Source organism: Erpetoichthys calabaricus, chromosome 2 (genome assembly GCF_900747795.2).
Source record: "Erpetoichthys calabaricus chromosome 2, fErpCal1.3, whole genome shotgun sequence".
Taxonomy (NCBI): domain Eukaryota; kingdom Metazoa; phylum Chordata; class Cladistia; order Polypteriformes; family Polypteridae; genus Erpetoichthys; species Erpetoichthys calabaricus.
Window position 1 is genome coordinate 34857878 of NC_041395.2, and position 27136 is coordinate 34885013.

The 27136-nt window shown below is 36.3% G+C and overlaps 1 protein-coding gene across 7 annotated transcripts in view; it reads left to right on the top strand.

The window, feature by feature from the left end:
* The window catches only part of LOC114645747 (uncharacterized), a 184943-nt gene that overhangs the window by 137451 nt on the left and 20356 nt on the right, over positions 1–27136 (top strand). For 2 of the 7 annotated variants that reach the window (XM_051923153.1, XM_051923154.1), the window contains exons 22-25: positions 11130–11268; positions 18454–18725; positions 23077–23215; positions 25286–25557. In XM_051923153.1, coding sequence (XP_051779113.1) covers positions 11130–11268; positions 18454–18725; positions 23077–23215; positions 25286–25557 — 822 coding nt within the window. Of the gene's footprint in view, positions 1–1218; positions 1247–1336; positions 1606–2556; positions 2663–7909; positions 8152–11129; positions 11269–18453; positions 18726–23076; positions 23216–25285; positions 25558–27136 lie in introns of all 7 variants that reach the window. The other 5 variants (XM_028793571.2, XM_051923155.1, XM_051923156.1 and 2 more) reach the window with 5 other exon arrangements.

Genomic DNA, 27136 nt, shown 5'->3' on the forward strand with positions numbered 1-27136 from the left:
AGATTAAAGAGATTTCAATTTTTTTCCTGTCTATTAACATGGGTAGTGTGAGTCATTCAGTGCTCGAGGGACAATTTGCCAAAAAAGCTTTTGTCTCCGCTTTTTCATTTGAGATTGATGTGTTGGCAGTAAAATGATCCCCAGGTGGAACACACAGATATTGTGGTTTGCCAAATAGTGATTGCTAAGCAATGGTAATTACCAGAAGGGTTCCTACAGTTCAGAGTTCTATTTTCTTTATTTTTAATGTTTACTCAAATAATGTGAAATGCTAAACTTGAAAAAATAAAAATTGGTAATGCTCAAGTTTTCTAGTAGTAAAAAACATTTAAAACAGACAAGAAAATGGCTCTCTACCAGTTATTATCAAACCTGGTTAATTCAGTTTGTGAGCCAAACTTTAACAGTACTAAAGTTCACCTAAGTACTGTAAGTCTATATTCACTTCACTCCTATGGCGTTTTAGCTCATTGTTTATCCATCCATACAATATTTCCATGTTTTACTGATTGATGAGTTTTATGAGTTGGCTTTCTTTATTGTAATTATTACTGTTCTTTACTACACTCATTATACAATATTTAACTTATTACAATGACACAAAAAAATAAACATCAAATGTAACAGAAGCTATGGAAGCTATGTGCACATGACATCAGGAATACCATTAAATATTCAAAGCAACTTTGGAATACAGTTATTGATAGGCCTAAGGGACATTGTAATACATGTTTTAAATTAATTAGTTAGACTTGAAAAAATAATAAATTACACATACAATTGTTTGTAGTAGTAGGGTGTTGAACCATGTCAGCCATTATGGATGCAATGAGAAGGCAAGCAAAATGACCTTTTATTGGTTTACTAAAAGGATTACAATATGTAAGCTTTCGAGGCAGCTCAGGCCCCTTCTTCTTATATCACATCTTCTTAACAGTGTTAATTATACTTATTATTAATGAATTTGTGTAATGTTGTATTTAATGTTTTAGTGCCTTTTTTGGGGAAGCTGATTAACAGCAAAAATGTATATTAAATATAAACTTCCTATATGTAAACTTGATAAAGTAAGAAAACATTCAAGAGAAGTAAATGCATTTTTGCCATTGTACAGCCATTTCTGTGTGAGTGGAAGAATGGCAGATATAGGGGATCAGTAACTGTTGTTTATTTCATTACTATAATGTAATAAATCTTTCTCATCTTTTTAAATTTCAGAATCATCCTCTTGGCGAAATATATGAAGGTAAGAAACTTTCTTTCTTTCTTTCTTTCTTTCTTTCTTTCTTTCTTTCTTTCTTTCTTTCTTTCAAAAAATTTCATTATTAACTTACAGGTTTGACAGAACCAGCAGAAATTTTCCTTATGGGACGACCAGCTAACATTAACAATGCCGTTAAAGCTCTCCCAAGTCACTTTCAAGACTGTCACACATCAAAGTTCATATGTGACTCACGGATTGAGAAACTCACCGCAGATGAGCTACATGCAGTTACAAAAGATTTGGGCGTCATGCTTCATCGTGGAGATGGGGGCCTTTCATTGGAAGGGTTGAAAACTCATGTTGATGAGGCACAGACTCGCCTTGAAGACATACTAAAAACGGTTTGTTTTTTGACTTTTAAAACATTTATTATTTATTTATGTGTAATATGTTACAAGTCTGTTCACTTCCTCACTCATTTTTTAAAAGTAAAATATTACTGTGCATTAATTTATACTAGAGTGTCTCATTTGGTCTGCTTCCCTAAGGCAGCAATATTTAGATCATGACGCTGAAGAGTGGCAGCCGGCGTGTTGCATGTTGAGTAGCACATGCAAATAAGATTGTACGCAGGACAATACTGAACCTATGAACCTATTATCAGGTAGGACACCCTTTTGTCTAAAGAATAGCCTGAACTCTTTTAGATATGGAATCCACAAGATCTTAAAAACATTCATTAGCATTATTTTGATTCACACCTGCCGGACATCCTCATATAATCCCTGTACATTTTCTAGTAACACATTAATGCTGCAAATTTCCTATTCCACCATCCCAAAGATGATATATTGCATAGAAATCTGGAGACTTTGAAGAATAGAGGAATTAACTGAAGTCACTGTCATGTTTCTGGAATTTGTATGTGATTGTTGTGAACCTGCCACTTAATTAGATGAATTGTTGGTACTGAGAGACAGAAGACATGTCAATAAAACATTCCCAACTCCATTATGTAACATCAACCAGCCTGACTTTAAGTGGATTAAAACAATCCTACATTGGCCTTGTATATACAGTAGTAAAGCAGCTTGTGGACGTGGAAAACTGGACCAGCTCTACACCCTGGCCAGGATCCTGGAGGGGGCATGGGAGTTTGCCCAAACAGTCCACATGTGTTTTGTGGATTTGGAGAAGGCAATCGACTGTGTCCCTCAAAGCATCCTGTGGGTTGTGCTCCGAGAGTACGGGGTAAATACTGTATATAGGTAATTTATGAAACAAGGTTGACTGATTATCTGTGTGTTGAATAAATATTCAATGGCTAACATAAAAATACTATTTTGTTTTAGAAAGATACCATTTTGAATCCAGGTTTTGGTCAAATGAATAATATTCAGCAGATGACTCCCTGTTTCCAAGACATTCTTTGGAATGCCAGAGCTGATCTGCCATTCTGTAAGTATGCTTGAAGGATGTTCTCTGAGTATTACAGTATTTTTTATGACCTGTCCTTGCACTGCATTATTACTCTACAGACTACATGCCCTGTATTTCACATATGGGCATTCAAACAGTTTACATGTAAAATGGTCACTCATCCCAACAAAGCTGATTATCGACTTTCACCTAATGTTTATTTGAATAGTTCCATTAATCAAGGAGTGTAGTAGATAAGGCCTTAAGCATTCAATCAGAATGTTACTAATCTGGGTCTTGGCTCAGACTCACTTTATGACTCTGAACAAGTTACTTAACCTGTCTATGCTCCAAAAAAAGGGGGAAAGGTGTAAAATATGATAATAACAAAATAGTAGATATTCTTAATGGTTTTCTTAATGTTTTTTGGTAATGTGATGACCCAAACTGCATATAAAATTAAAAACTGAGTTGTGAAGATTTAGAATAACCTGCCTTGGCCTGTCATGTATTCAGAATAGCATGAACACCAGGAAACTGAACATCTGAGTTTTATAATGACTTTGTTGTCTGATTAAGGACATCAATGAACCCAATAGGCCTCCTAGGTCTGTCTCGTAATATATACATCCTATAGTAACTCCAAACCCTCTTTATTTATTTTGCTTAGGGATATTTTTTTTATTAAATCTTTATCTGTACAAGACTGAATTTTGTTGGGATTTTACCAATTCTTGGGTAGTCATGACTCTTCCTAATTTATTGTCACTTGTACACTTGGCAGATGTTTTAGTTAAATTATTCAGAAAATGAATGTAAAAAGTAGATGCCCTACCACACATCTCCTCAGAGCATCAATTTCAAACATAGTTGTTTCAGGGAAAATTCATTACACCATAACATTTGTTTTTATGCATCAAAAACACTTTGACACCAGTCTCTATACTGTACACTGAATGACATACTTAGAAAAATGTTTTTGAAAGTTTAAATATATACTATAGTCTAAACTGTAATCAAATGTTTTTATTGCTTCCTTATAAAACTCCATATAACTGTGCCACATTTGCTACATTCTACTCTGTAGGAATTCCCAACGATCTAGATTTTTCTGAAAAATATGCATCGTGGTTCTATATTGTTTGTTTGGTTTATTCCTTTTAACTAGTAAAAATATGACCTATTTCTGATGCAAATATTTAAATACCAGTAACAGCGCACTGCACGATAACGTGCAGTGAATACACTTGATTTGAGCATTGATAGTTTTCATCCTCTTTCTCTGTACGTTTAGCATTCGTTTGCTCAGAGGTTGATGTGCTTGCTTGAGCAGCTCTTCTTTTCTCCACTTTAGCGCCCCTCTTCTTCTCTTCTTTCGTTTGCATCTTTTCGAATTAAAACTGATTAAGTCAGTGTTTGTGTTGCAATTACTTAGTACGTTTTCTTAAATTTTTCACTTAAGCTGGCACTTAAGTCTTCAATCTGCCTCAAGAATGATTTAAGATATGAAGAGGTAGGTGAAGTTACGGCGAAGGTGGTAGGGATGAAAACGGTGCCCGTACACATGCACCGCACGGCTGCCCTACTAGCTGCTGCCAAGAGTTGATTCCACAATAAAATAAAATAAAATAAAAATAAAAAAAGGAATAACCTTGGAGGTGCATCATCACCTCAAAAGTATATTGTAGACGTCACATAGTATATGTGTACCAAATTTCAGGTGAATAGGTCAAACGGTTTGTGAGCTACAGGTTATTTAAAATCCTGGACAAACAAACGAACAACCACGGTAGCGCATTATATATAAAGATTTTTAATACTACTAGAAAAGAGTACTGTCTATCTAAAGTTTTCATGTTTTTCATTGTCTGTCCCAGTTTTTCTTCAGATGTTCGGTTTTGGTCACACAAAATCTTTAACTTCATTTTTCATCCCTAAAGGGATCCTCTTAATAAATAACAAGAAGCCAAGTTCAACAACCTTTTTCCCAGTTATCAGAACAAGGGGATCTTTTAACAGAAAAGGGTGTGATTTCTGAATCCAAAAATCATAGATCTGTTTTTTATCTTCTTTTCAAGTCCTATGTATCAGAGTTTTTCAATCAACACACCTATGAACAATCTCTAATGCTGAGTTCTGCTCCTTTCATGCAACTGAAGTGAGCTGTTTTTGCTTTTTTGGACTCCTGTTCAAGATTACTGGAATAAGGAGTCCACTTTTTTCTGTTGACCTTAGTGTACTGAGTAACCTCTCTGGCACCTCCATTGTCTTTCTTGGGTATGTCTCCCTTATGTTGCTGTATATTTACAGGTAAGGTGGCACAGTGTTTACAGCTGTTGCCTCATAGCTCCAGGAAACTGGGTTCATATCCTGGTCCTGTCACTCTATTTGTGGATTTTCTGCAGGTACTCCAGCTTCAATCAGTACCCCAAAGGTATGCAGGTGAGGCTGGAAATCAACTCTGAACAGGTTGAATGTGAATGACCTCTGAATTGCCCTGCATAGGCCTTGTGTCCAATCTGATGACATAGACTTTAAATCTAAACTGCGGAAGTGCAATAGAATAAGCAGGTTTAGGGAGTAAATGAATGAGTAAATGCTTGAATTAATTTTATTTATTTGTTGCTCTCTGAGCTGGTGCACTGTAACAGTTGCTATATAAAAGTACATTTCAGTTGATTTTAATAATAAAAAGAAAATATATTTAGGTTTGTCAGTGAGAAGCATTGTAAAATGATCTGGTCTTCTTAATTTGCTGTTTGCTAAATCATATAATATTCATCCTTAACTCTCCTGACTGCTTCCAAGGAAAACCTTCCAGATACATGAAAGAATCTTCAGTGCACTTTCTTTTTTTGTTCAGGAGTTCATCTCCTTCTTTGCCGTCATCAGACCGTCTGGTTGTGGTTGGTACTGCAGTCTTACTTTGAAGTTTTTACTTAGACAATATCCTTGGTTGCTAGCAATAGTATGCCTCCTGAGCAACTGGCGATGAGTCATGTACCATTTTCAACAAGAGGAATGTCTGACCTCTGGTATATAGTCTCTCTTTCTGCTTGTGCACTTGCTATCCTTCTGCAAGGTTTGGACTAATGGCAACCTTGTCCTATTCCAGTAATGACAAGTATTCTACCCATCCAGTCCAGCACAGTTGCCTTTTGGAGTAAAGGGATTGCTTCAAAGACATGCAGGTTAGGTGGATTGGCGATTCTAAATTGGCCCTAGTGTGTGCTTGGTGTATGGGTGTGTTTGTGTGTGTCCTGCGGTGGGTTGGCACCCTGCCCAGGATTGTTTCCTGCCTTGTGCCCTGTGTTGGCTGGGATTGGCTCCAGCGGACCCCCGTGACCCTGTGTTCGGATTCAGCGGGTTAGAAAATGGATGGATGGATGGATTGCTTCATCCTCTGTTACGGCCACATTCTATAAGTTATGGGTTCTGGCCATGGACAGCCAAAATTACAACCAGGTTGAGCTACAAGCTTGGTGAGAAGAATGGTGACGTAGGGTGTGTTTGAGGTTTTCAAAGGAAGGAATCAAGGTATCACTATTGGTTTCTTGGGTGCATATAAGTCCATTCATTTGGTTGACCATTAGTGCAAAGTTATGTCCATCAATGTTACTCATCCTTGAGGTATGGGTCTTTGTTTGAACTTTGGTGCCCAGGTCGTGTCTCTAAGAGATGCCCCTGAAATGTTAAAAGGTCTGGAATGGGTCACCTAATCAAGAAAGCAGTGACGTCTGACATCAGGGATTGGCTCTGAGCTCTTTCTTATTTGCAATGGTGATGGACAGGCTGACAGATGAGATTAGACAGGAGTCCCCTTGGACTGTGATGTTTGCTGATGACTTTGTGATCTGTAGTGATAGTAGGGAGCAGGTTGAGGAGACCCTGGAGAGGTGGAGATATGCTCTGGAGAGGAGAGGAATGAAGGTCATTAGGAACAAGACAGAATACATGGGTGTAAATGAGAGGGAGGTCAGTGGGATGGTGAGGATGCAGGGAGTAGAGTTGGTGAAGGTGGATGAGTTTAAATACTTGGAATCAACAATTCACAGTAATGGGGATTGTGGAAGAGAAGAGAAAAGAGAGTGCAAGCAGGGTGGAATGGGTGGAGAAGAGTGTCAGGAGTGATTTGTGACAGACGGTTATCAGCAAGAGTGAAAGGGAAGGTCTACAGGACGGTAGTGAGACCAGCTTTGTTATATGGGTTGGAGACGGTGGCACTGACCATAAAGCAGGAGACAGAGTTGGAGGTGGCAGAGTTAAAGATGTTAAGATTTGCAATGGGTGTGACGAGGATGGACGGGATTAGAAATGAGTACAGTAGAGGGTCGGCTCATGTTGGCCGGTTGGGAGACAAAGTCAGAGAGGTGAGATTGCGTTGGTTTGGACATGTGCAGAGGAGAGATGCTGGGTATATTGGGAAAAGGATGTTAAAGATAGAGCTGCCAGGTAGGAGGAAAAGAGGAAGGCCTCAGAGGAGGTTTATGGATGTGGTGAGAGAGGACATGCGTGGGTGTGACAGAGCAAAATGATCCGCTGTGGTGACCACTAATGGGAGCAGCTGAAATTAAAAAAAGAAGTAGACCCATCATACAAACTGAGACTTTCTAGCTGCCATTAAGAGTGTCTGGCTTTGACTTTAAAGCCTGGACTTGTGTTCTAGCCATAACAAGAGAATGGATAATATCAAGTCTGTCCTACATGGTGTTGATTTTAAGCAGATTTTTTTTCAGAAAATGTCAGTGAATACATTTTTGTAAGTGAAAGTTTTTTTATTATGTATTCTGTGATATTCACAATAATTATATTGTTGTTTATAAAACTCATGCTGAATCCCCAGCAATACATTTTTCTCATTTGTTGAGAATGGGGAAGGAATTCCCCTCTACAAAAATGATTTTAAGACCATGATTACTGGAAATAATAATGAAAGGAATAGGATTTTGAGAAATGGCATGTGCAAAACAATTCTGAGGGCTTTCTATTACAGATGCTGCTTTAAGGGTTAGCACCTTGCACCTTCCAAAGACTGGAGTAAAATCCGCATCTGATCCCTGCCCTGTTACTTCTCTTTATGTCAATGTGGGATTTCTTTGGGTTATAAAACTTTTCTTCTTCAAAACATTTGTTTGTTAGATCATTCCCTAAAATTCCATAATTCAGGGGAAACATTTTATATTTGGCTCCCCATGATCAGGAATTTGGTTTAAATCTATTAAAAACTTAACTGATGGATGTATTAATGTAATAATCTAATTTTTAATTTATAATGTATTGCTGCAGATCCTGTAACTGAATACACCTTACCTATCCCCTCATCATTACAAAGTTCTTTCCTGTGCCGTTATCCGGACTATTGTCATTCATTCGACACATCAAATGGATTACAGAGTCATTACAGGCTGATGCACACGCCTGAAGGGAACACCAACAGTGGCATTACCCAACATGAGAAGACATGCATGAGAAACCCATTCTCTTATATTCCTAAAGCAACACCATCACCTAACATTCAAAGTATGCAGGTTAGTAATAATTCCTTCTGCTGTTATGGTAGGTTGTGTGTCCTTAGTCTCTAAGCCTTCAGACTGCAAAGCTAACCTTGCTGCCTCTATCATTGCTGCTTATAAGAGTTCTAAGTAAAATAGGACAACATTTTCCCACTGTGTTATGGTAGATGGGTTAGGGTTATTCTGGTTGAGTAAGATAAGATGATGAACAAGCAATTCACTTCACTAAACAATAAGAAGTAAATGACCCATCAGAATTCTATCCAAAAAGAGAAAACAGACAGTGTGATGGTATTGTGGTTATCACTGCCAGCTCATCCTGTAGCTTTTTGATACTGAATCTGTTTGCCTGAATGGCTTATCTGTTAAGATAGCACCTGAATGCCACCATATTTGACAGTATGATCAGGAGGGCAGTAAGGGATCAAAAACAGAAGACTAATAGAGAATGTTTCTAAACCAAATCACACTCCAAGAAACTGTAGTCAAAATACTTAATTAAAAAGTCAGGGGCTGAGAATTCTAAAGAGGTGAAGATGAAAATAAGCCAGCAAAAATTTTTCATTGGAATTCACTAAATAACGGTTCTGTCACATCGATGATGTAATTTGCATATCTTCTGTGTCTCTTTCCATGGCAGCAAGCTAACATGAAATGGCTTACACAGCACAAAAAGGAAGCACATGGAAGTAAATGAAAATAACAATGAACCGTTTCAAATTAAATAAATAAAAATATAAAAACAAATAAAAAAATAATAATGGAGTCATAGCTAAAAATTATGATGCAATGCATGTGTGGAGTTTAAACATTTTTTCCAAATTCACATGAGTGCTCAATGGGTGGGCAGGGTGTGAGGCAGTGGACTGAGAACATCCAAGTCACTCTCTCTTCTGTTTTGGTGTTCTTTCCATGTTTGTCTGGGATTTTTGACAGATAACTTGGATTTATGTTGTGTTGGGTTTATGGATTCTAAATTAGCCCTGTTTTTGCATTGTGACTAAATTTGCCAGGGTAGGATCCAGTCCCCCATAGCCATGAATTTTATTAATGGAGTTTGTAACCAATGCTATAGTCGTTTTTTTAAGCCTCAAATTAGCTAAAGTAATTTCTTCCTTTGACTCACTCTGTGAATCTGATCAAGCCACGCATCGAAATACATGAGAACAACTTTACTGAATCATTATGCTGTAAGTCACCTTGGATAATGGCTCCAGCCTTTAAATATATAAGAAAATAAATCTATAATAATAACAGATTGGATCAGTGTTTCCTGTAATGAACTGCTTTCTTCTTAAAGCTGCATGGATAGGCTCTCACATGATGTGATTCCAAAAATTTGATTAAGTACGTTCACCTCCTGAATAAATTAATATAATTGTAAGAAAGCACATCCCAGAACAGGCAATATTGTTTAGTGGTATTTATCTTGCAAAGAAAATCCTTTATTATATTGTACCATCCTTTTGCCATTAGTTGTTCTTGTTCTGCCATCTACTGGCTCAAATTATAATTTCTAATGCATTTTATTTTCTCACAATTATGACTCACTGTCATCAGGGGAAAGTAGATTATTAGACTGATGATCCATTTTAAACAGGGAGCCAGACAATCTAATAAATTTACAAGCCATATTGTCAAAGTGGAAACTCTGTTATGTTTAAAACGCAGAAAAGCAAATGAATACGGTACTAACTAAATGCGCAAGACCTCAGGTTTTAAATTTTCACAACAGTAGTGTCATATAAATGTGGACAGTTCAGAATAAGATTTATTTTGAGGTGGAGACCCTTTAGGCAAATTTGGAGGACTGAAGTAATAAAATAAATCCTTCCCCTTGTAAAAGCTTTTCTTGTTTTCAGTTGACTGAGCTAACACAGTTAAGCAGTCTATGTTATTTGTAACATGAATTTCTAAGGAATATTTACTTTTTATTTGGTTAGTATTTTGCCCACGGCCCATTTCCTCAAAAACTGGTAAAAATATGTTAAAATTTATTTCAAAGCAATGGTTAGTGTTTTGTCTTGGTAGAGTAATATGTTGCTCTACTTTCCCCTTTTGTATTATTAATATGTAGCCTTTGTCAGAATGCCTCAAATCCCACAGACTTACCACTGTTTATAAGGTATTATACTATATAACTTCTCCCCACCTTCCCTTCTACATCTATAACCTCAGGCAATTATGTGTAGTAAAAGACAAGCAGGAGTTAAGTTACAATTTAAACAATGTATTATTGGTAATATTCATAAATAATAACAATATGCAAAGTACATTTGAATATTGGCAACCATACAACCTGATAAATGGTGCTGTGTAGTTTCAGGCGGCACACAGACTTGTTAGTTACTTAAAATGTCTCTAGTTAAGCCATCATTGGTGGTCAGCTTTATTCAGAACTTCATAATGTCTCAATATGGCTGCCGAGCTATGCTCTTCATTGTGTTGTCCTTTTCAGTTCATGGTATGTAAGATACTCCTTCATCATTTGGTAAGAGAGAGAGAGCGAGGTAAAACAAGCAAATTTATAGATTTTCCTTCCAACCCCAAGAGCCAATAAGGCATTGTGGTACTTAAAGGCTTCTGATACAAGCCAGTTCTAAACAGCCATACTTCAGACCAATGGGGGGACAGAACATCTTCACACCTGCCCTCCAAACCATATGTTAAGGTAAAGCTTGGCAGTTAGGGAGCCTGGCTTTCCTATGGGGGTTGACTGAGAAACAGCACAGAAACATTAGCCAAACTTGTTTGAGGCACTTCACTAATGTAACACTAGTATTACATTGCTTTGCCTAGGTACAAATAAAGACATACAAAATATTTATCAAGTTGTATGCAAAATTTCACATCACAACAGTTAGAATACTTATTTGTTAAGGAAATAGTAGAGGACTGATGAAAAGACTGAAGAGCATTACCTTATACCACATAAACAAGGACTCGCCCATAAGGAATTGAAATTTTTATATTTTCTATTTTTGGCTTTTCAGTATGATACCGGTCTGGGCGCTATGTCTGATGGATTGTCTTTCATTACACCCATCAGTTCAACTCCTGTTACTCCCGTTGTTAATCTGGGCTTTGACCTCAAGCCAAAAAGTTTATTCAACAATTCAACTTTTCATTCTGGTAAGTATGTCCTAAAAATATATTCTTATTTTGCATAGCATATGTTTCAGGATTCATCAAATATATACACCAATATACCAAAATGATATGACAGAATGCAACGAGTTAGTGTTTTACTATTGCAAGATATGACATCATCAACGCGACTGCATAAAGGCCGGTGCTGTTTGCTTCCTGCTCATCTGAGATTACAGACAGAACCTCCAAACTGCACAGAGTGTGATTTGTTTAGTGTTTGCTGAAAATGACTTAGTGCTCTGGTTATTTTGATTATGACTTTTGGTTTCTGATTTAGCATTGATAACAGATAGGGTTGCTTTTCTGGATTGAACTACCTAGGCCCCCATCAATGTCTCATCCTTTGGCCCCTTATAATATTCATTCTAGAGCTTACTATACAGGGGAATACACATTTAGCTTAACCAGACACAAAACTTTAAATATTTACTTAACCATATTTTAAAAGATTAATTTAAAAATGTATCCAAAAATATTCAAAAGATAGAAAATTTTCCACATTTTAAATAAGCACATAAAAGGTCAAAAAGTCAAAGAAACAAAACTAAAGACAGGAAATAATAATAAAAAACAAAATAGCACCAAAGAAGAAAAAGGATAAAGGCAATCAAACTAAAGAAAACTCCAAGTCCATCATACCAAAAATTGAAAACTGGAAAAGAAAAGGCAAATTAAAAAAAAAAAAACAGAAATCAGAATTAAAATGGTCAAAATGACCAACAGACTTACAGAAAGGGAAACACAGTAGGAAATTAAAGAACACTGCTAGGAAGCTAATGCCACAGTGATCTGACTATGGCACCATGTACCTTACAAAGGAGTCTCAGATCAACAACTGAGAGCCCTCAACATTGAATTCTAAGGAAAGGGATCAGGGAATAATCACAAATATTACAAAAAAGAAACAGGCAAAAAACAAGGAAGCAGATGAAACATTACAAAAGAGAAAAAAGAAGAAAACTAAAGACATACAGTCCTAAAAAGTTTTCATTCTCCTGTTGTCTATGTGTGCTTTCTTCCTATATTCGTAACATTGACATTGTAGTAGAAAATATTCAGGAACAGTGCTCCAGCTGAGCTTCCATCTGGTTGTCCTCTCAAAAATGCAATAAAAAATCATGTTTGACAAATCATGTTTTGATAATATGTCAAAGAATGGAAGCAATTATTAAAGAAAAAAGCAACACACATCAAGAACAGGTGGTGTTAGTGAACAGTCAACAGCAGTTGAGACGGGAAGATCATGTTTCACTTAAATGCGTAATTCTGCATTTAAACAGATAAAAATGTAATTAACAAACTGGTAAAGTCTGTTGATGACAGCAGAATTAGGGTGACTAGTGAATAGGAATTTTAGATCTAGACAGACATAAAACTTAAGAAGATATGCTGCAGATAAAATTTCATGTAAATAAATGCAAAGCATTACACATCTTAAGTACAATTTCTAAATCTGAATACACAATTGCAGGGGACTCAGGAATCATAGTGAACTTGGTATTTAAATTCTGAGAATGTATAGAAGATATTCAGAAGACCATTCAGATGCTAGAATGCACAGCATGATGTGTGGATTATAAATCTAGAGGTTTTATTTTTAAGTGGTATACAGCAGTATTAACCTGAAGCCTTACCTGGAGTACACTGTGCAATTTTGGTCAAATAAATTACAAAAATTGCCTAGCACAGCTAGAGAAAGTTCAGAGAATAATGACTAGTTTGATTCTAGGACTGCGGGTATGAGCTATAAGAAAAGATTAAAGGAGAACAACTATTCTTAGGTTAGCAAAAATAGATAGAGGAATTAATACAGTGGATCCCAGCTAGAATTCAGGATGAGTGTCAATGTTAGATTACACACAAATGTCTAAATGTTTTTATAGTGCAGTGGATAGTGGTACTTTTGGGAACATCAACACTTAGCTTGAAGTTATTTTGGAGAAATTAGATGTCATATGGAAGCGTAAGAGGATACAGAGAAAAGAAACAAAAAAATTAGGGACACAGTTGAAAAAAATGTCCAGATGTCAACTTTAATCTCAAAATTTCCACTTTAATCATGTACTTTATTTTGTCATCAAAGTAGAATGTCATAAACTTGTCATCTTAAAATCGTTTAATGTACTAGTTTCTCAGATCCCATCATAACTAAAGTAGCACATTAAATGCCTTGTTTTGTATATGTGCTTCTATGTCAGGGGTGTCCAAACTACGGCCTGTGGTCCATTTTTAATTGACCCGCAGCAAATCCTAAAAATATACAGTAATAAAATATGGCCCACACACAAAACTTGTTTTTACCCACATTGTACTTCTTAGGTTTAACACAAGGCAGAGCTACTGTCTCTTAATCAAGGCAGTGTCTTCACAAACAAGCGCAACCAAAGAAGAATTTTGCTACAGGTGACCAAAAATGGCAGAACCAAAGAAACGCACAATAGCAAGTGAGTGCAGTAGATTTCAGACATGGTGGGAAAATTTTATATTTCTTCCTAGAAGTCAAGGGCAAGTGTGTCTATTTGATTTGCAATTAAACTATTGCAGTGATGAAAGAGTATAATGTGTGTCAACACTACGAAACCAAACATCCGACCTGCACGTCCTACACTGGTGATGAGCAAGAACAGAAAGTTAAGCAAATGACAGCTAGTCTGCTAGCTCAACAACATTATTTTTTCCGTGCTAACAAAACACAAGAAAATGCCACTTTAGCCAGTTACGAGGTAGCGCAGCTCGCTTCCCATCACGGGAATCTTTTCTCAGATGGTGACTTCATAAAACAGTGCCTCACTAAAGTCACAGGAATGATGTGCCCAGAGAAAATGCAGGAATTCAACAATGTTTGCTTGTACAGAAATGCAGTTGTGTGGTGTATTGAAGATTTGTCAGCTAACTTAAAATATGCAGTGCCATATAAAGCCAGTGCTTTTGACTTTTACTCAATTGCATGTGATGAGAGCACTTTGTAATACAATAAATGAAAACCCATTAATGGAGAGCTGTGATGCTGTTTTTTTCTTTAAGCATATTCAATTATGAAGCATAATTTGCTTATATTTGATTGATTTTCCTAGCTTAATACACAGGAGGTGAGGCAATATACCTCACTTCTAGTGGGTGGCCCAGCCTTTTGTTTATTTCTCTGTATGTGGCCCCCAGTGAAAAAAGTTTGGACACCCCTGTTCTATGTGCTCTATGTGTGTGAATCACTACATGCTTCTTAAACGGGCTTTCTCTTCCTCCGACAGGACACAGAATACATTACATTAATGATATTACAGCTCTCTGAACAATTTAAATATTAAGATGTATACTTAATATCATTTTCAAAATGATAGGAATTAAAGCATGTATTAAGTGATGAGCTGGCAACCTGTGTAAAGATTGTTCCTGCTTCCTGCAAAATGCTTGCTGCGCCAATGTGCGACCTTCGATGAAATAATTCACTGCAGCAGTACTGTCTCTCACAAACATGCTAACCTCCAATTCCTGTCCTTCCTTTTCTTTCTCCAAGTACAAGTTTAATTATTCCATCCATCTATCTATCCAGGTTGCGCCAATACCAGCAAGCATACAGTGAGAGGCAGGAACAATCCCTGAACTGGGCGCCAGCTCCTCGCCAGCACTGCACCACCATGTCCTCACATGTTTAATTAACAATATAGATTATTTTAATGAAGTTTATAACATATCTGTGTAATGTAATAAACATGCTTTACTGCATTTCATCTTAAAAATGATATCAAGTGCTCCAAGAAGATAGCGCTTGGAAATTTAAATCGACTTAGAAGCCAGTCATCATCATATATAAATACGCGCCTTATAAAGTGGCTCAGGTTGTGCAATATTATAACTGTATCGCAAGTTTACAGTGAGGTGATTGTACTTATAAGTACAAACAGTTCTACCAGGAGCAATTGATGGACTGATTGAGTGCATTAAGAGTACTTGGGATGAAACTGTTTCTGAACCGCAAGATCCCTACAGGAAAGGCTCTGAAGCATTTGCCGTTTGGGAACAGTTCAAATAGATTGTGCACATGGCTGAGGTAGCGTGCGCAAGATGCTGTATACCAATAATTCGATCAGATGCTGTACAGCTGTGATTCCACACTCAGATACAGTGGGTTAAATACTCAGTGGTGCACTGGGAATAACACCACTAAAGCAATGATGGTATTTAGAATAATTTTGGGGTGGAATGGTGGCTCTGAGGCTGAGGATCTGGGCTGGTATCCCGAAGGTTGCCGGTTTGAATCCCCGTCACTGCCAAAAGAGATCCTTCTCTGCTGGGCCCTTGAGCAAGGCCCTTAACCTTCAATTGCTCCAGGGGCACAGTACAATGGCTGACCCTGCGCTCTGACCCCAAGAAATTGTATAAGGCGAAATAAATAACAAAAAAAAAAAACGTTTGGCCATTTGATGCACCATTATATGGTTACGGGTTGATTACAATGAGATGCCTTAAACTAATAAATGATATGTGGTTAATTTCAATGCATTTAATAAAGCAACACCAGGGATGTGAATCTAAAAACTAAAGGGAAACCACACAGGAACAGTAGCACTGCTTTGACGCTGGGTGCCGCCAGTTTGCAAAACCGAGCGGAGAACTTGTGTACGGCAAGTATTGAGCTGGTGTGAAAATGTGCATTGCTTTATGCCAAGTTTAGTATTTATACATCGCGATGTGAGCGTGGAAATGGGCGTACGCAACATTATTTTGTGTATGCACTGTTTATACATGAGGCACCTGGTGAGCTTGTTGGGATGAATAGCCTGTACTCATCAAGACTGCTCTAGTATTAAAATTAGTTATCATTTCAGAGTAGTCTGCCTTGTGCTTTAAGCATCCACTATGTAATACAGTAGGTCCTTCATGCTGATTCATATACATAATACGTCACACAACAAAAAAAGTCATAAATCTAACAAATAGACCTGCTGGCTAAACTGACATAAAACTTGTCTTGTTACAAAAGTACCTTTAAAGAATTTTTGTGAATGAAAGATATATTGAATAATCTTAGTATTTCCTAACACTGATTTCATCAGGTTTGAATTTAGATTTTGTTGGTAGTAGGAAGAGAGAAGGGTCTTTGTGTTACTTTCCAGTCTGGACAAAGAAATATGAAGAGATCTGTACAATTTATGACTGAAGTTCATAAATTGGTGAAAGTCTATGTTAACAATAATAAACAACAAAAACATAAAATTACAAAAGTTTAGTTGAACTTTTCTCTCCTATAGAAAAGACACGTAATTTTTTAATTCTATCTCTTGGCCTAGACAGATCTTTTTCTCTGTAATCGAAAAGCGTATGTAACTTATGAATACCGATCTTTCAATTTATGTGTTCAGGATGGATAAGTTCTTTACCTATTTATTAAGCCTCTTGTGCTTGCACTGTGGTGTTTATTAGCTCACAGTTAATTTCTGCAATGACTTATCACTTCCCTCTGAAAACAGAGTTTCCTGTGTGTGAGTGAAAGTGTGCATATGTGTGATGCTGCTATACTACTTCCTTACTGGATGTAAGATGAGAAAGTCATAAGTCATAACCAGAACTTATCATCACAAGGTGATTACCTTTCAGTTACAGTGACACCAATATCATAATAAATCGTCTGGCTTTGTTCTATCTATTAAGTTACAATTAATAATTCTCAGAATCAAAAAGTTGTACTAATGATTTGAGGTAAGCTACGCTTTGTTCCTTTCCTGCTCATCTTTCTCCAGATACATGAAAGAATCTTTAGTACACTTTCTTTTTTTTGTTGAGGAGTTCATCTCCTTCTTCATCATGATCAGACCATCTGGTTGCAGTTGGTACTGCAGTCTTCCTTTGAAGTTTTTATTTAGACAGTATCCTCGGTTGCTAGCAACATTATGCCTCCTGAGCAACTGGCGATGAGTTGCATACCATTTTCAACAAGAGGAATGTCTGACCTCTGGTATATGGTCTCTCTGCTTGTGCACTTACTATCCTTCGGCAAGGTTTGGACTAATGGAAACCTTGTCCTGTTCCAGTAAAGACAAGTATTCAACCCTTCCAATCCAACACAGTGGCCTTTTGAAGTAAAGGGATTGCTTCATCCTCTGTTATGGCCACACTCTATAAGCTATGGGTTTTGGCTATGGACAGCCAGAATTACATCCAGGTTGAGTTACAAGCTTGGAGAAAAGAGTGATGACTTATGGTGTGTTTGAGGTTTTCAAATGAAGGAATAGAGGTATCACTATTGGTTTCTTTGGTGCACATAACTCCATTCATTTGGTTGACCATTGGTGCAAAGTTCTGTCCATCAGCGTTACTGATTCTTGTGTTATGGACCTTTGTTTGAACTTTGGTGCCAGGGTCGTGTCTCCAAGAGATGCTCCTGAAATATTATAAGGTTTGGTATGGGTCACCTAATCAAATAAGCTGTGAAGTCTGCATTCTGAAGAGTAGACCTGTCATGCAAACTTGAGACTTTCTAGCTGGCATTTAGAGTGTCTGTCTTTGACTTTTAAGCCTGGACTTGTGTTCTAGACATAACAAAAGAATAGATAATGTCAGCCTGTCCTCCATGGTGTTGATTTTAACCAGATTTTTTTTCAATTACTAAACAGAAAATGTCAGTGAATACATTTTTGTAAATGAAAATTTTGTATTATGCATTCTATGATATTCATAATAATTATATTGTTGTTTATAAAACTCATGCTGAAACCCCAGCAATAAATTTGTCCCATTTGTTGAGAATGGGGAAGGAATTCCCCCTTTACAAAAATGATTTTAAGGCCATGATTACTGGAAAATAATAATGAAAGGAGTAGGATTTTGAGAAATGGCATTTGCAAAGCAATTCCTAGGACTTTTTATTACAACTTCTGGTTTAAGGGTTAACACCTTGCACCTTCAGAAGACTGGAGTAAAATCTGTATATGGTCTGTACCTTTGTGGTTTCTGCTGATTCTCCGTATGTCTATGTGAGATTTCTTTGGGTTATAAAACCTTTTTCTTCTTCAAAACATTTGTTTGTTAGATCATTCCCTAAAATTGCATCATTCAAGGGAAACATTCTATATTTGTCTCCCCATGACCATGAATTTGGCTTTTATCTATTAAAAACTTAACTAATGGATGTATTAATGTAATAATCAAATTTATAATGTATTGCTGCAGATCCTGTAACTGAATACACCTTACCTAGCCCCTCATCATTATACAGTTCTTTCCTGTGCCATTATCCGGACTGTTGTCGTTCATTCGACACATCACATGGATTACAGAGTCATTATAGGCAGATGCACACGCCTGAAGGGAGAGCCAAATGCAGTAAATGTGGAAAAGAGAGCACCAAGAGTGGCATCACCCAACATGAGAAGACATGCATGGGAAACTCAATCTCTTATATTCCTAAAGCAACACCATCACCTATCCTTCAAAGTATAAAGGTTAGTAATCATTCCTTCTGCTGTTATGGTAGGTTGTGTGGCCTTAGTCTCTAAGCCTTCAGACTGCAAAGCTAACCTTGCTGTCTCTATCCTTGCTGCTTATAAGAGTTTTAAGTAATATAGGACAACATTTTCCAACTGTGTTATGGTAGATGGGTTAGTGTTCTTCTGGTTGAGTAAGATAAGATGATGAACAAGCAATTCACTTCACTAAACAATAAGAAGTAAATGACCCATCAGAATTTTATCCAAAAAGATCTAATAGAAGATTAACCATTATTGTCATACCCAGGTAGTCTGATAAATAAGCAAAGATTTTTTCCAAGAAGGCCAGAGCAGAGGACAAGTGACTCAAAAAAAGGGAATTGGATGATGTCACTCACAAGAAATGTCTAGACCTGGGTACATTTTGGCTAGTCTGAGTTGAGAAAAATGTGAGAAAAAAACCAAAGAATGCTAATATTATTTATTGAAAAAGTTTCTAGGTTGTGTTTGTTTATTTGAGTTTGTTGATCAATTTTGTTTTACATCTTCTGGTTTCCTGACTGTGCACATGGTGGTGTAGTGGGTAGCGCTGCTGCCTCGCATTTAGGAGACCCAGGTTCGCTTCCCAGGTCCTCCCTGCGTGGAGTTCTTATGTTCTCCCTGTGTCTGTGTGGGTTTCCTCCGGGTACTCCAGTTTACTCCCACAGTCCAAAGACATGCAGCTTAGGTGCATTGGTGATTCTACAATGTCCCTAGTGTGTGCTTGGTGTGTGGGTGTGCCCTGCAGTGGGCTGGTGCCTTGCCCGGGGTTTGTTTCCTGCCTTGCACCCTCTGTTGGCTGGGATTGGCTCCAGCAGACCCTCGTGACCCTGTAGTTAGGATATAGCAGGTTGGAAAATGGATTGATGGATGGATGGTTTCCTGACTTCAGTCTGTTAATAGACTACAAAATCAGTACAGGCCTCATGTACAGTATAAAGCTGTGCATAGAATTCACACTAAAACATGGTGTACTGACAAAACTGGAAATGTGCGTATACACAAAAAAATTCAGATTCATAAGCATCTTTGCATAAGCAAAGTTCTGCATACTTTCCCTTCATAAATCCCAATCAACATGAATTTTAAGACTCTTACAGCCCCACCCCAACTCCTCTCTGAAATTCAGACAGAATGAAGCAGAAGACAGACAACCTGGAGGGAGAGAGATATAGAGAGACCATAGAATGCAGGTACTGAGAAGTTGAGCCAAATAAGGACATGAATATCAAAATGATAGCTTAAAGCACAAATCTATCAGTAAAGGAAATCCACTGGAGAAAACAAAGGAGAGAAAACATGGATGAAAGTACTGCCTTAGTTTAAATTGTCTGTGAAAATTATAGTTGCATGTAAAATATATATCAGTATTCACAATGGCATCTAATTCTGATTAACAATATTCCAATAGGTGTACCACAATACAAGCAAGTATTTACCACAGCATAATTCAATGCAAACATTTTTTCGTGTTTTTCTATAACAAAAAGAATTATACCTTCAATATGTTTTTTTATTTATATCCTAACAGAATGTAAAATGTGTATACAGTTTAACCTAGAGTATTTTTTGTAACCTTAAAACTTTGTTTGTCTGTTTGTATTTGGAATATCCACCGGCTAATAAAACAATGTTTTATTTATGTTTTTAAAGCAGTGGTGTAGCTAGAGTTCATGCCACTCGGGGTGGGGTGGTGCTTCAATTTGCCTTCTTCCAACTTATCTGAATATGTTAACCGATTTAAATAGAAAATTAAAATGATGTATACAGAAAAATTAACATAAATTGTAAATAGATGTATTCATATTTTGACAAACAGCAATCATTTTTCACATATAATTATTTATAAGCATCAATTAGACAAGAATATAGTATAGATGCACTGATAAGCCATGCTTTAATTATTAGTTTAATATAATTGCGCTGGGAAAACCAGAACCAGTGTTGTGTACAAGTGATAGGTGGGGATGTTTTCTGCACAGAGCAAGAACGCATTCAAATTGATAATGCAATGAAATTATAAATTGTAAATTAGTTCTTTATCTTCCTAGAAATTATTATCGGTGTAATGTTTATTTTTGTTATTGCCTTATAAATTTCAACTGCTGTGTCTGATGCTGTCACAGAAGGACTGACTGAAAATTATTTTTGAAGCATTTGGGGATACAAATCTGAGAATTTTACATTTTTCATTCATGAGTGATATTTTTCCAAACCCTGCTGCTTACATACGAATTATACTGAGCCTTTTGGCCAATGTGCCACCCGGGGTGGACCACTCCCTCCGCCCGCCTCTAGCTACGCCAGTATTTTAAAGTCTAAAATTTGCACAGTAGTGAATGCAGACTTAATAATATGGGCAAATTTAACTGTAGCTACATTTTCATTTTAAACCAATCACTTGATTCTTTTGATTATCTACAGTTTATACTATCAACTACATGATTCTGTCTTACTGTGCATATGAATTTCAAAAGCCTTTACTAACTGAGATGCACAAAATGTGTTAAAGGCAACCTCAAATGTTAGTCACAGTGAAATACGACAAAACAGACAGTGTAATGGTATTGTGGTTATCACTGCCACCTCATACTGTAGCTTTATGATCCTGAATTTGTTTGCCTGAATGGCTTATCTGTTAAGATAGCACCTGAATGCCACCATATTTGACAGTATGATCAGGAGGGCAGCAAGGGATCAAAAACAGAAGACTAGTAGAGAATGTTTCTAAACCAAATCACAATCCAAGAAACTGTAGTCAAAATAGTAAATAAAAAAGTCAAGGGATGAGAATTCTATAGAGGTGATGATGAAAATGGTGCACGCAAAATTTTTTGTTGTAATTCACCAAATAACGGCTCTGTCGCATTGATGATGAAATTTGCATATCTTCTGAGACTCTCTCCATGGCAACAAGCTAACATGAAATGGCTGACACAGCGCAAAATGAAAGTACATGGAAGTAAATGAAAATAACAATGAATTGTTTCAAATTAAATAAATAAAAATATGAAAACAAATAAAAATAATAATGAAGTCATGGCTAAAAATTATGATACAATGCATGTGTGAAGTTTAAACATTTTTTCAATATTCACATGAGTGCTCACTGGGTGGGCAGGGTGTGAGGCAGTGGACTGAGATGTTGCCTCACATCTAACATCCAAGTCACTCTCTCAGCTGTTCTGCTGTTCTTCCATGTTTGTCTGGGATATTTGACAGATAACTTGCATTTACCTCCCAACACTGTGGGTGTTGGGTTTATGGATTCTAAATTGGCCCTTTTTTTGCATTGTGACTAATTTTGCCAGGGTAGGATCCAGTCTCCCACAGCCATGAATTTTATTAATCGAGTTTGTAACAAATGCCTATGGTACTTTTTTAAGCTTCAAATTAGCTAAAATAATTGATTCCTTTGACTCAATAAATCTATAATAATAACAGATTGGATCAGTGTTTCCTGTAATGAACTGCTTTCTTCTTAAAGCTGCATGGATAGGCTCTCACATATGATCCTAAAATTTGATTAAGTAAGTTCACCTCATGAATAAATGGCTATAATTGTAAGAAAGCACATCCCAGAACAGGCAATATTGTTTAGTGGTATTTATCTTGTAAAGAAAATCCTTTATTATATTTTACCATCCTTTTGCCATTAGTTGTTCTTGTTCTGCCATCTAATGGCTCAAATGATAAGTTCTAATGCATTTTATTTTCTCACAATTATGATTCACTGTCATCAGGGGTAAGTAGATTATTAGACTGATAATCCGTTTTAAAAAGGGAGCTAGACAATAATAAAAAGCCATAATTTAAAAGCCATATTGTCGAAATTGAAACTCTGTCATGTTTAAAACGCAGAAAGGCAAAATGAATACGGTACTAACTAAATGCACAAGACATGAGCGGGTGCTCAGGTTTTAGATTTTCACAACAATAGTGTCATATAAATGTGGACAGTTCAGAATAAGATTTATTTTGAGTTGGCGACCCTTTAGGTAAATTTGGAGGACTGAAGTAATAAAAAAAATCCTTCCCTTTGTAAGAGCTTCTCTTGTTTTCAGTTGACTGAGCTAAAACAGTTAAGCAGTCTATGTTATTTGTAACATGAATTTCTAAGGAGTATTTACTTTTTTTTGGTTAGTCTTTTGCCCACGGGCTAAAGTGATTTCCTCAAAAACTGGTAAAAATATGTTAAAATTTATTTCAAAGCAAAGGGTTAGAATACTCATTTGTTAATGAAATAGTAGAGGACTGATGAAAAAAGCATTACCTTACACCACATAAACAATTGAAATTTTGATATTTTCTATTTTTGGCTTTTCAGTATGATACCGGTCTGGGCGCTATGTCTGACGGATTGCCTTTCATTACACCCAACATTTCAACTCCTGTTACTCCTGTTGGTAATCTGGGCTTTGACCTCAAGCCAAAAAGCTTATTCAAAAATTCAACATTTCATTCTGGTGAGTATGTCCTAAATATATTTTCTTATTTTTCATAGCATAGGCTTCGGGATTCACCAAATATATACACCAATATACCAAAATGATATGACAGAATACAACCAGTTAGTGTTTTAATATTGCATGATTAGTTAAAAGTTAAATTTGTACATCGATGCTATTCCCCATGAGATGGAGCAGATTACACCAATTTTGAGGAATTCGCAAGGTCAGCTATTACTAGTGGTAATGATTTATTTGTTTCCTACCTCTGCACGTTCTATTTCAGATTTGGGTTTTGATTATGTTTTTTTTTTTGTTTTTTTTAACACTGGAGAACCCAAGTTTAACATTTAGTTTTATGTTGTGTTTCTATACAGTATGAATTAAATTACATTTTCTTCACTTCATACCACACCATTGTTGTTTCTTATGAACTCTGCTTTTCTACAGAATTTTTGTTTACTGTTGCTATGGTATCATTATTCAGGGATACCAGAAGTGTGCAGCATATGACATCATCAACGCGACTGCATAAAGACTGGTGCTGTTTGCTTCCTGCTCATCTGAGATTACAGACAGAACCTCCAAACTGCACAGAGTGTGATTTGTTTAGTGGTTGCTGAAAATGACTTAGTGCTCTGGTTATTTTGATTATGACTTTTGGTTTTTGATTTAGCATTGATAACAGATAGGGTTGCTTCTCTGGATTGAACTACCTAGGCCCCTATCAATGTCTCATCCTCTGGCCCCTTATAATATTCATTCTAGAGCTCACTATACAGGGGAATACACATTCAGCTTAACCAGACACAAAACTTTAAATATTTACTTTACCATATTTAAAAAGATTAATTTAAAAAATGTATCTAAAAATATTCAAAAGACTGAAAATTTCCAAATTTTAAATAAGTACATAAAAGGTCAAAAATTCAAAGAAACAAAACTAAAGACAGGAAATAATAATAATAAAAACAAAATAGCACCAAAGAAGAAAAAGGAAAAAGGCAATCAAACTAAAGAAAACTCCAAGTCCATCATACCAAAAACTGAAAACTGGAAAAGAAAAGGCAAATTTAAAAAAAAAAAACAGAAATCAGAATTAAAATGGTCAAAACGACCAACAGACTTACAGAAAGGGAAACACAGTAGGAAATTAAAGAATACTGCTAGGAAGCTAATGCCACAGTGATCTGACTATGGCACCACGTACCTTACAAAGGAGTCTCAGATCAACAACTGAAAAAAAAAATCAGAAAAAAAAATCAGAAATATAAAAAAAACAAACAGACAAAAAACAAGGAAGCAGATGAAACATTACAAAAGAGAAAAAAGAAGAAAACTAAAGCCATACAGTCCTAAAAAGTTTTCATTCTCCTGTTGTCTACATGTGCGTTCTTCCTTTATTTGTAACATTGACAATGTAGTAGAAAATATTCAGGAACAGTGCCCCAACTGAGCTTCCATCTGATTGTCTTCTCACAAATACAAAACAAAATCATGTTTGACAAATCATGTTTTGATAATATGTCAAAGAATGGAAGCAATTATTAAAGAAAAAAGCAACACACATCAAGAACAGGTGGTGTTAGTGAACAGTCAACAGGAGTTGGGGAGATCATGTTTCACCAACATGCCGGAATTCAGCATCTAAACAGATAAAAATGTAATTAACAAACTGGTAAAGTCTGTTGATGACAGCAGAATTAGGGAGACTAGTGAATAGGAATCTTAGATCTAGATTAAGGTAAAACTTGAGAAGATATGCTACAGCTTTTTATTACAGATGCTGCTTTAAGGGTTAGCACCTTGCACCTTCAGAAGACTGGAGTACAATCTGTATCTGGTCCTTGCGTTTGTGGTTTCTGCTAATTCTCCTTATGTCTATGTGAGATTTCTTTGGGTTATAAAACTTCTTTCTTCTTCAAAATATTTGTTTGTTAGATCATTCCCTAAAATTGCATCATTCAAGGGAAACATTCTATATTTGGCTCCCCATGACTAGGAATTTGGTTTATATATATTAAAAACTTAACTAATGGACGTATTAATGTAATAATCTAATTTTTAATTTTTAATGTATTGCTGCAGATCCTGTAACTGAATACACCTTACCTAGCCCCTCTTCATTGCACAGTTCTTTCCTGTGCCATTATCCGGACTGTTGTCGTTCGTTTGACACATCAGATGGATTACAGAGTCATTATAGGCAGATACACATGCCTGAAGGGAGAGCCAAATGCAGTAAATGTGGAAAAGAGAGCACCAAGAGTGGCATCACCCAACATGAGAAGACATGCATGGGAAACTCATTCTCTTATATTCCTAAAGCAACACCATCACCTAACCTTCGAAGTATGCAGGTTAGTAATCATTCCTTCTGCTGTTATGGTAGGTTGTGTAGCCTTAGTCTCTAGGCCTTCAGACTGCAAAGCTAACCTTGCTGTCTCTATCCTTGCTGCTTATAATAGCTTTAAGTAAAATAGGACAACTTTTTCCAGTTGTGTTATGATAGATGGGTTAGGTTTCTTCTGGTTGAGTAAGATAAGATGATGTATAAGCAATTCATTTCACTAAATAATAAGAAGTAAATGACCCATCAGTATTTTGTCCAAAAACAGCTGACAGAAGATTAACCATTATTGTGATACCCCTCTAGTCTGATAAATAAGCAAAGATTTTTTACAAAAAGGCCAGAGCAGGGGACAAGTGATCTAAAAAAAAGGGTATTGGATGATGCCACTCACAAGCAAGGTCTAAAACTGGGTACATTTTGGCTAGTTTGAGTTGAGAAAAACGCGCATGATGGGGATGGTTTTGAGATGAGTTACACCATGTTTGGTACAAATGGAAGATGATTGTGTTTTATCTGGGGCTAGAGTCTTATCCATGTATCTGACAATTAAATTCAAAGGTCTTGTCTCAAATTACCTAAAACTGCATTGTTCAGAAAAGGGTTTTAAAGTCTGGAAAAACAATTAGTATCTTAGTTGCCTGTTGCTACTCATGAAACATGGAAGTCATGTGACCTAATGAGTTATCAGTTCCTGCCTGTTTAAGGTGGTAGTACATAGTAGTTTATTATATGAGCATTGGATAAATTGTTAAGGAAAAAAAACAAAGAATAATATTATTTAGTGAAAAAGATTCTAGGCTGTGATTGTTTATTCAAGTTTGTTGATCAATTTTGTTTGACATCTTTTGGTTTCCCGACTTCAGTCTGTCAATAGACTTCAAAATCACTAAGGGTCTCATGTATAACGCTGTGCATAGAATTCACAGTAAAACATGGTGTTGTGACAAAACTGGAAATGTGCGTATGCACAAAAAAATTCAGATTCATAAGCATCTTTGCTTAAGCAAAGTTCTGCATACTTTCCCTTTATAAATACCAATTAATGTGAATTTTAACACTCTTACAGCCCCACCCCTAATCTTCCCCAAAATTAAGAATGAATGAAGGAAAAGACAGACAACTTGGAGGGAAGGAGATATAGATAGACCATAGAATGCAGGTACTGATACAGTAAGTCGAGCCAAATAAGGACATGAAGATCAAAACGAGAGGTTTAAGCACAAATCTATCAGTAAATGAAAGTCACTAGAGAAAACAAAGGAGAGAAAACGTGGATGAAATTAGTGCCTTAATTCCAATTGCCTGTGAAAATCATAGTTGTATGTAAAATATATATTAGTATGCACAATGGCTTCTAATTCTGATTAATAATATTCCGATAGGTGTACCACAATACTAGCAAATATTTACCACAGCATAATTCAATGACAACATGTTTTTGTCCTTTTTCTATAACAAAAAGAATTATACCTTCAATATTTTTTTTTTACTTATATCCTAACAGAATGTAAAATTAGTATACAGTTTAACCTATAGTATTTTGTGTAACCTTAAATCTTTGTCTGTTTGTATTTGTAATATCCACC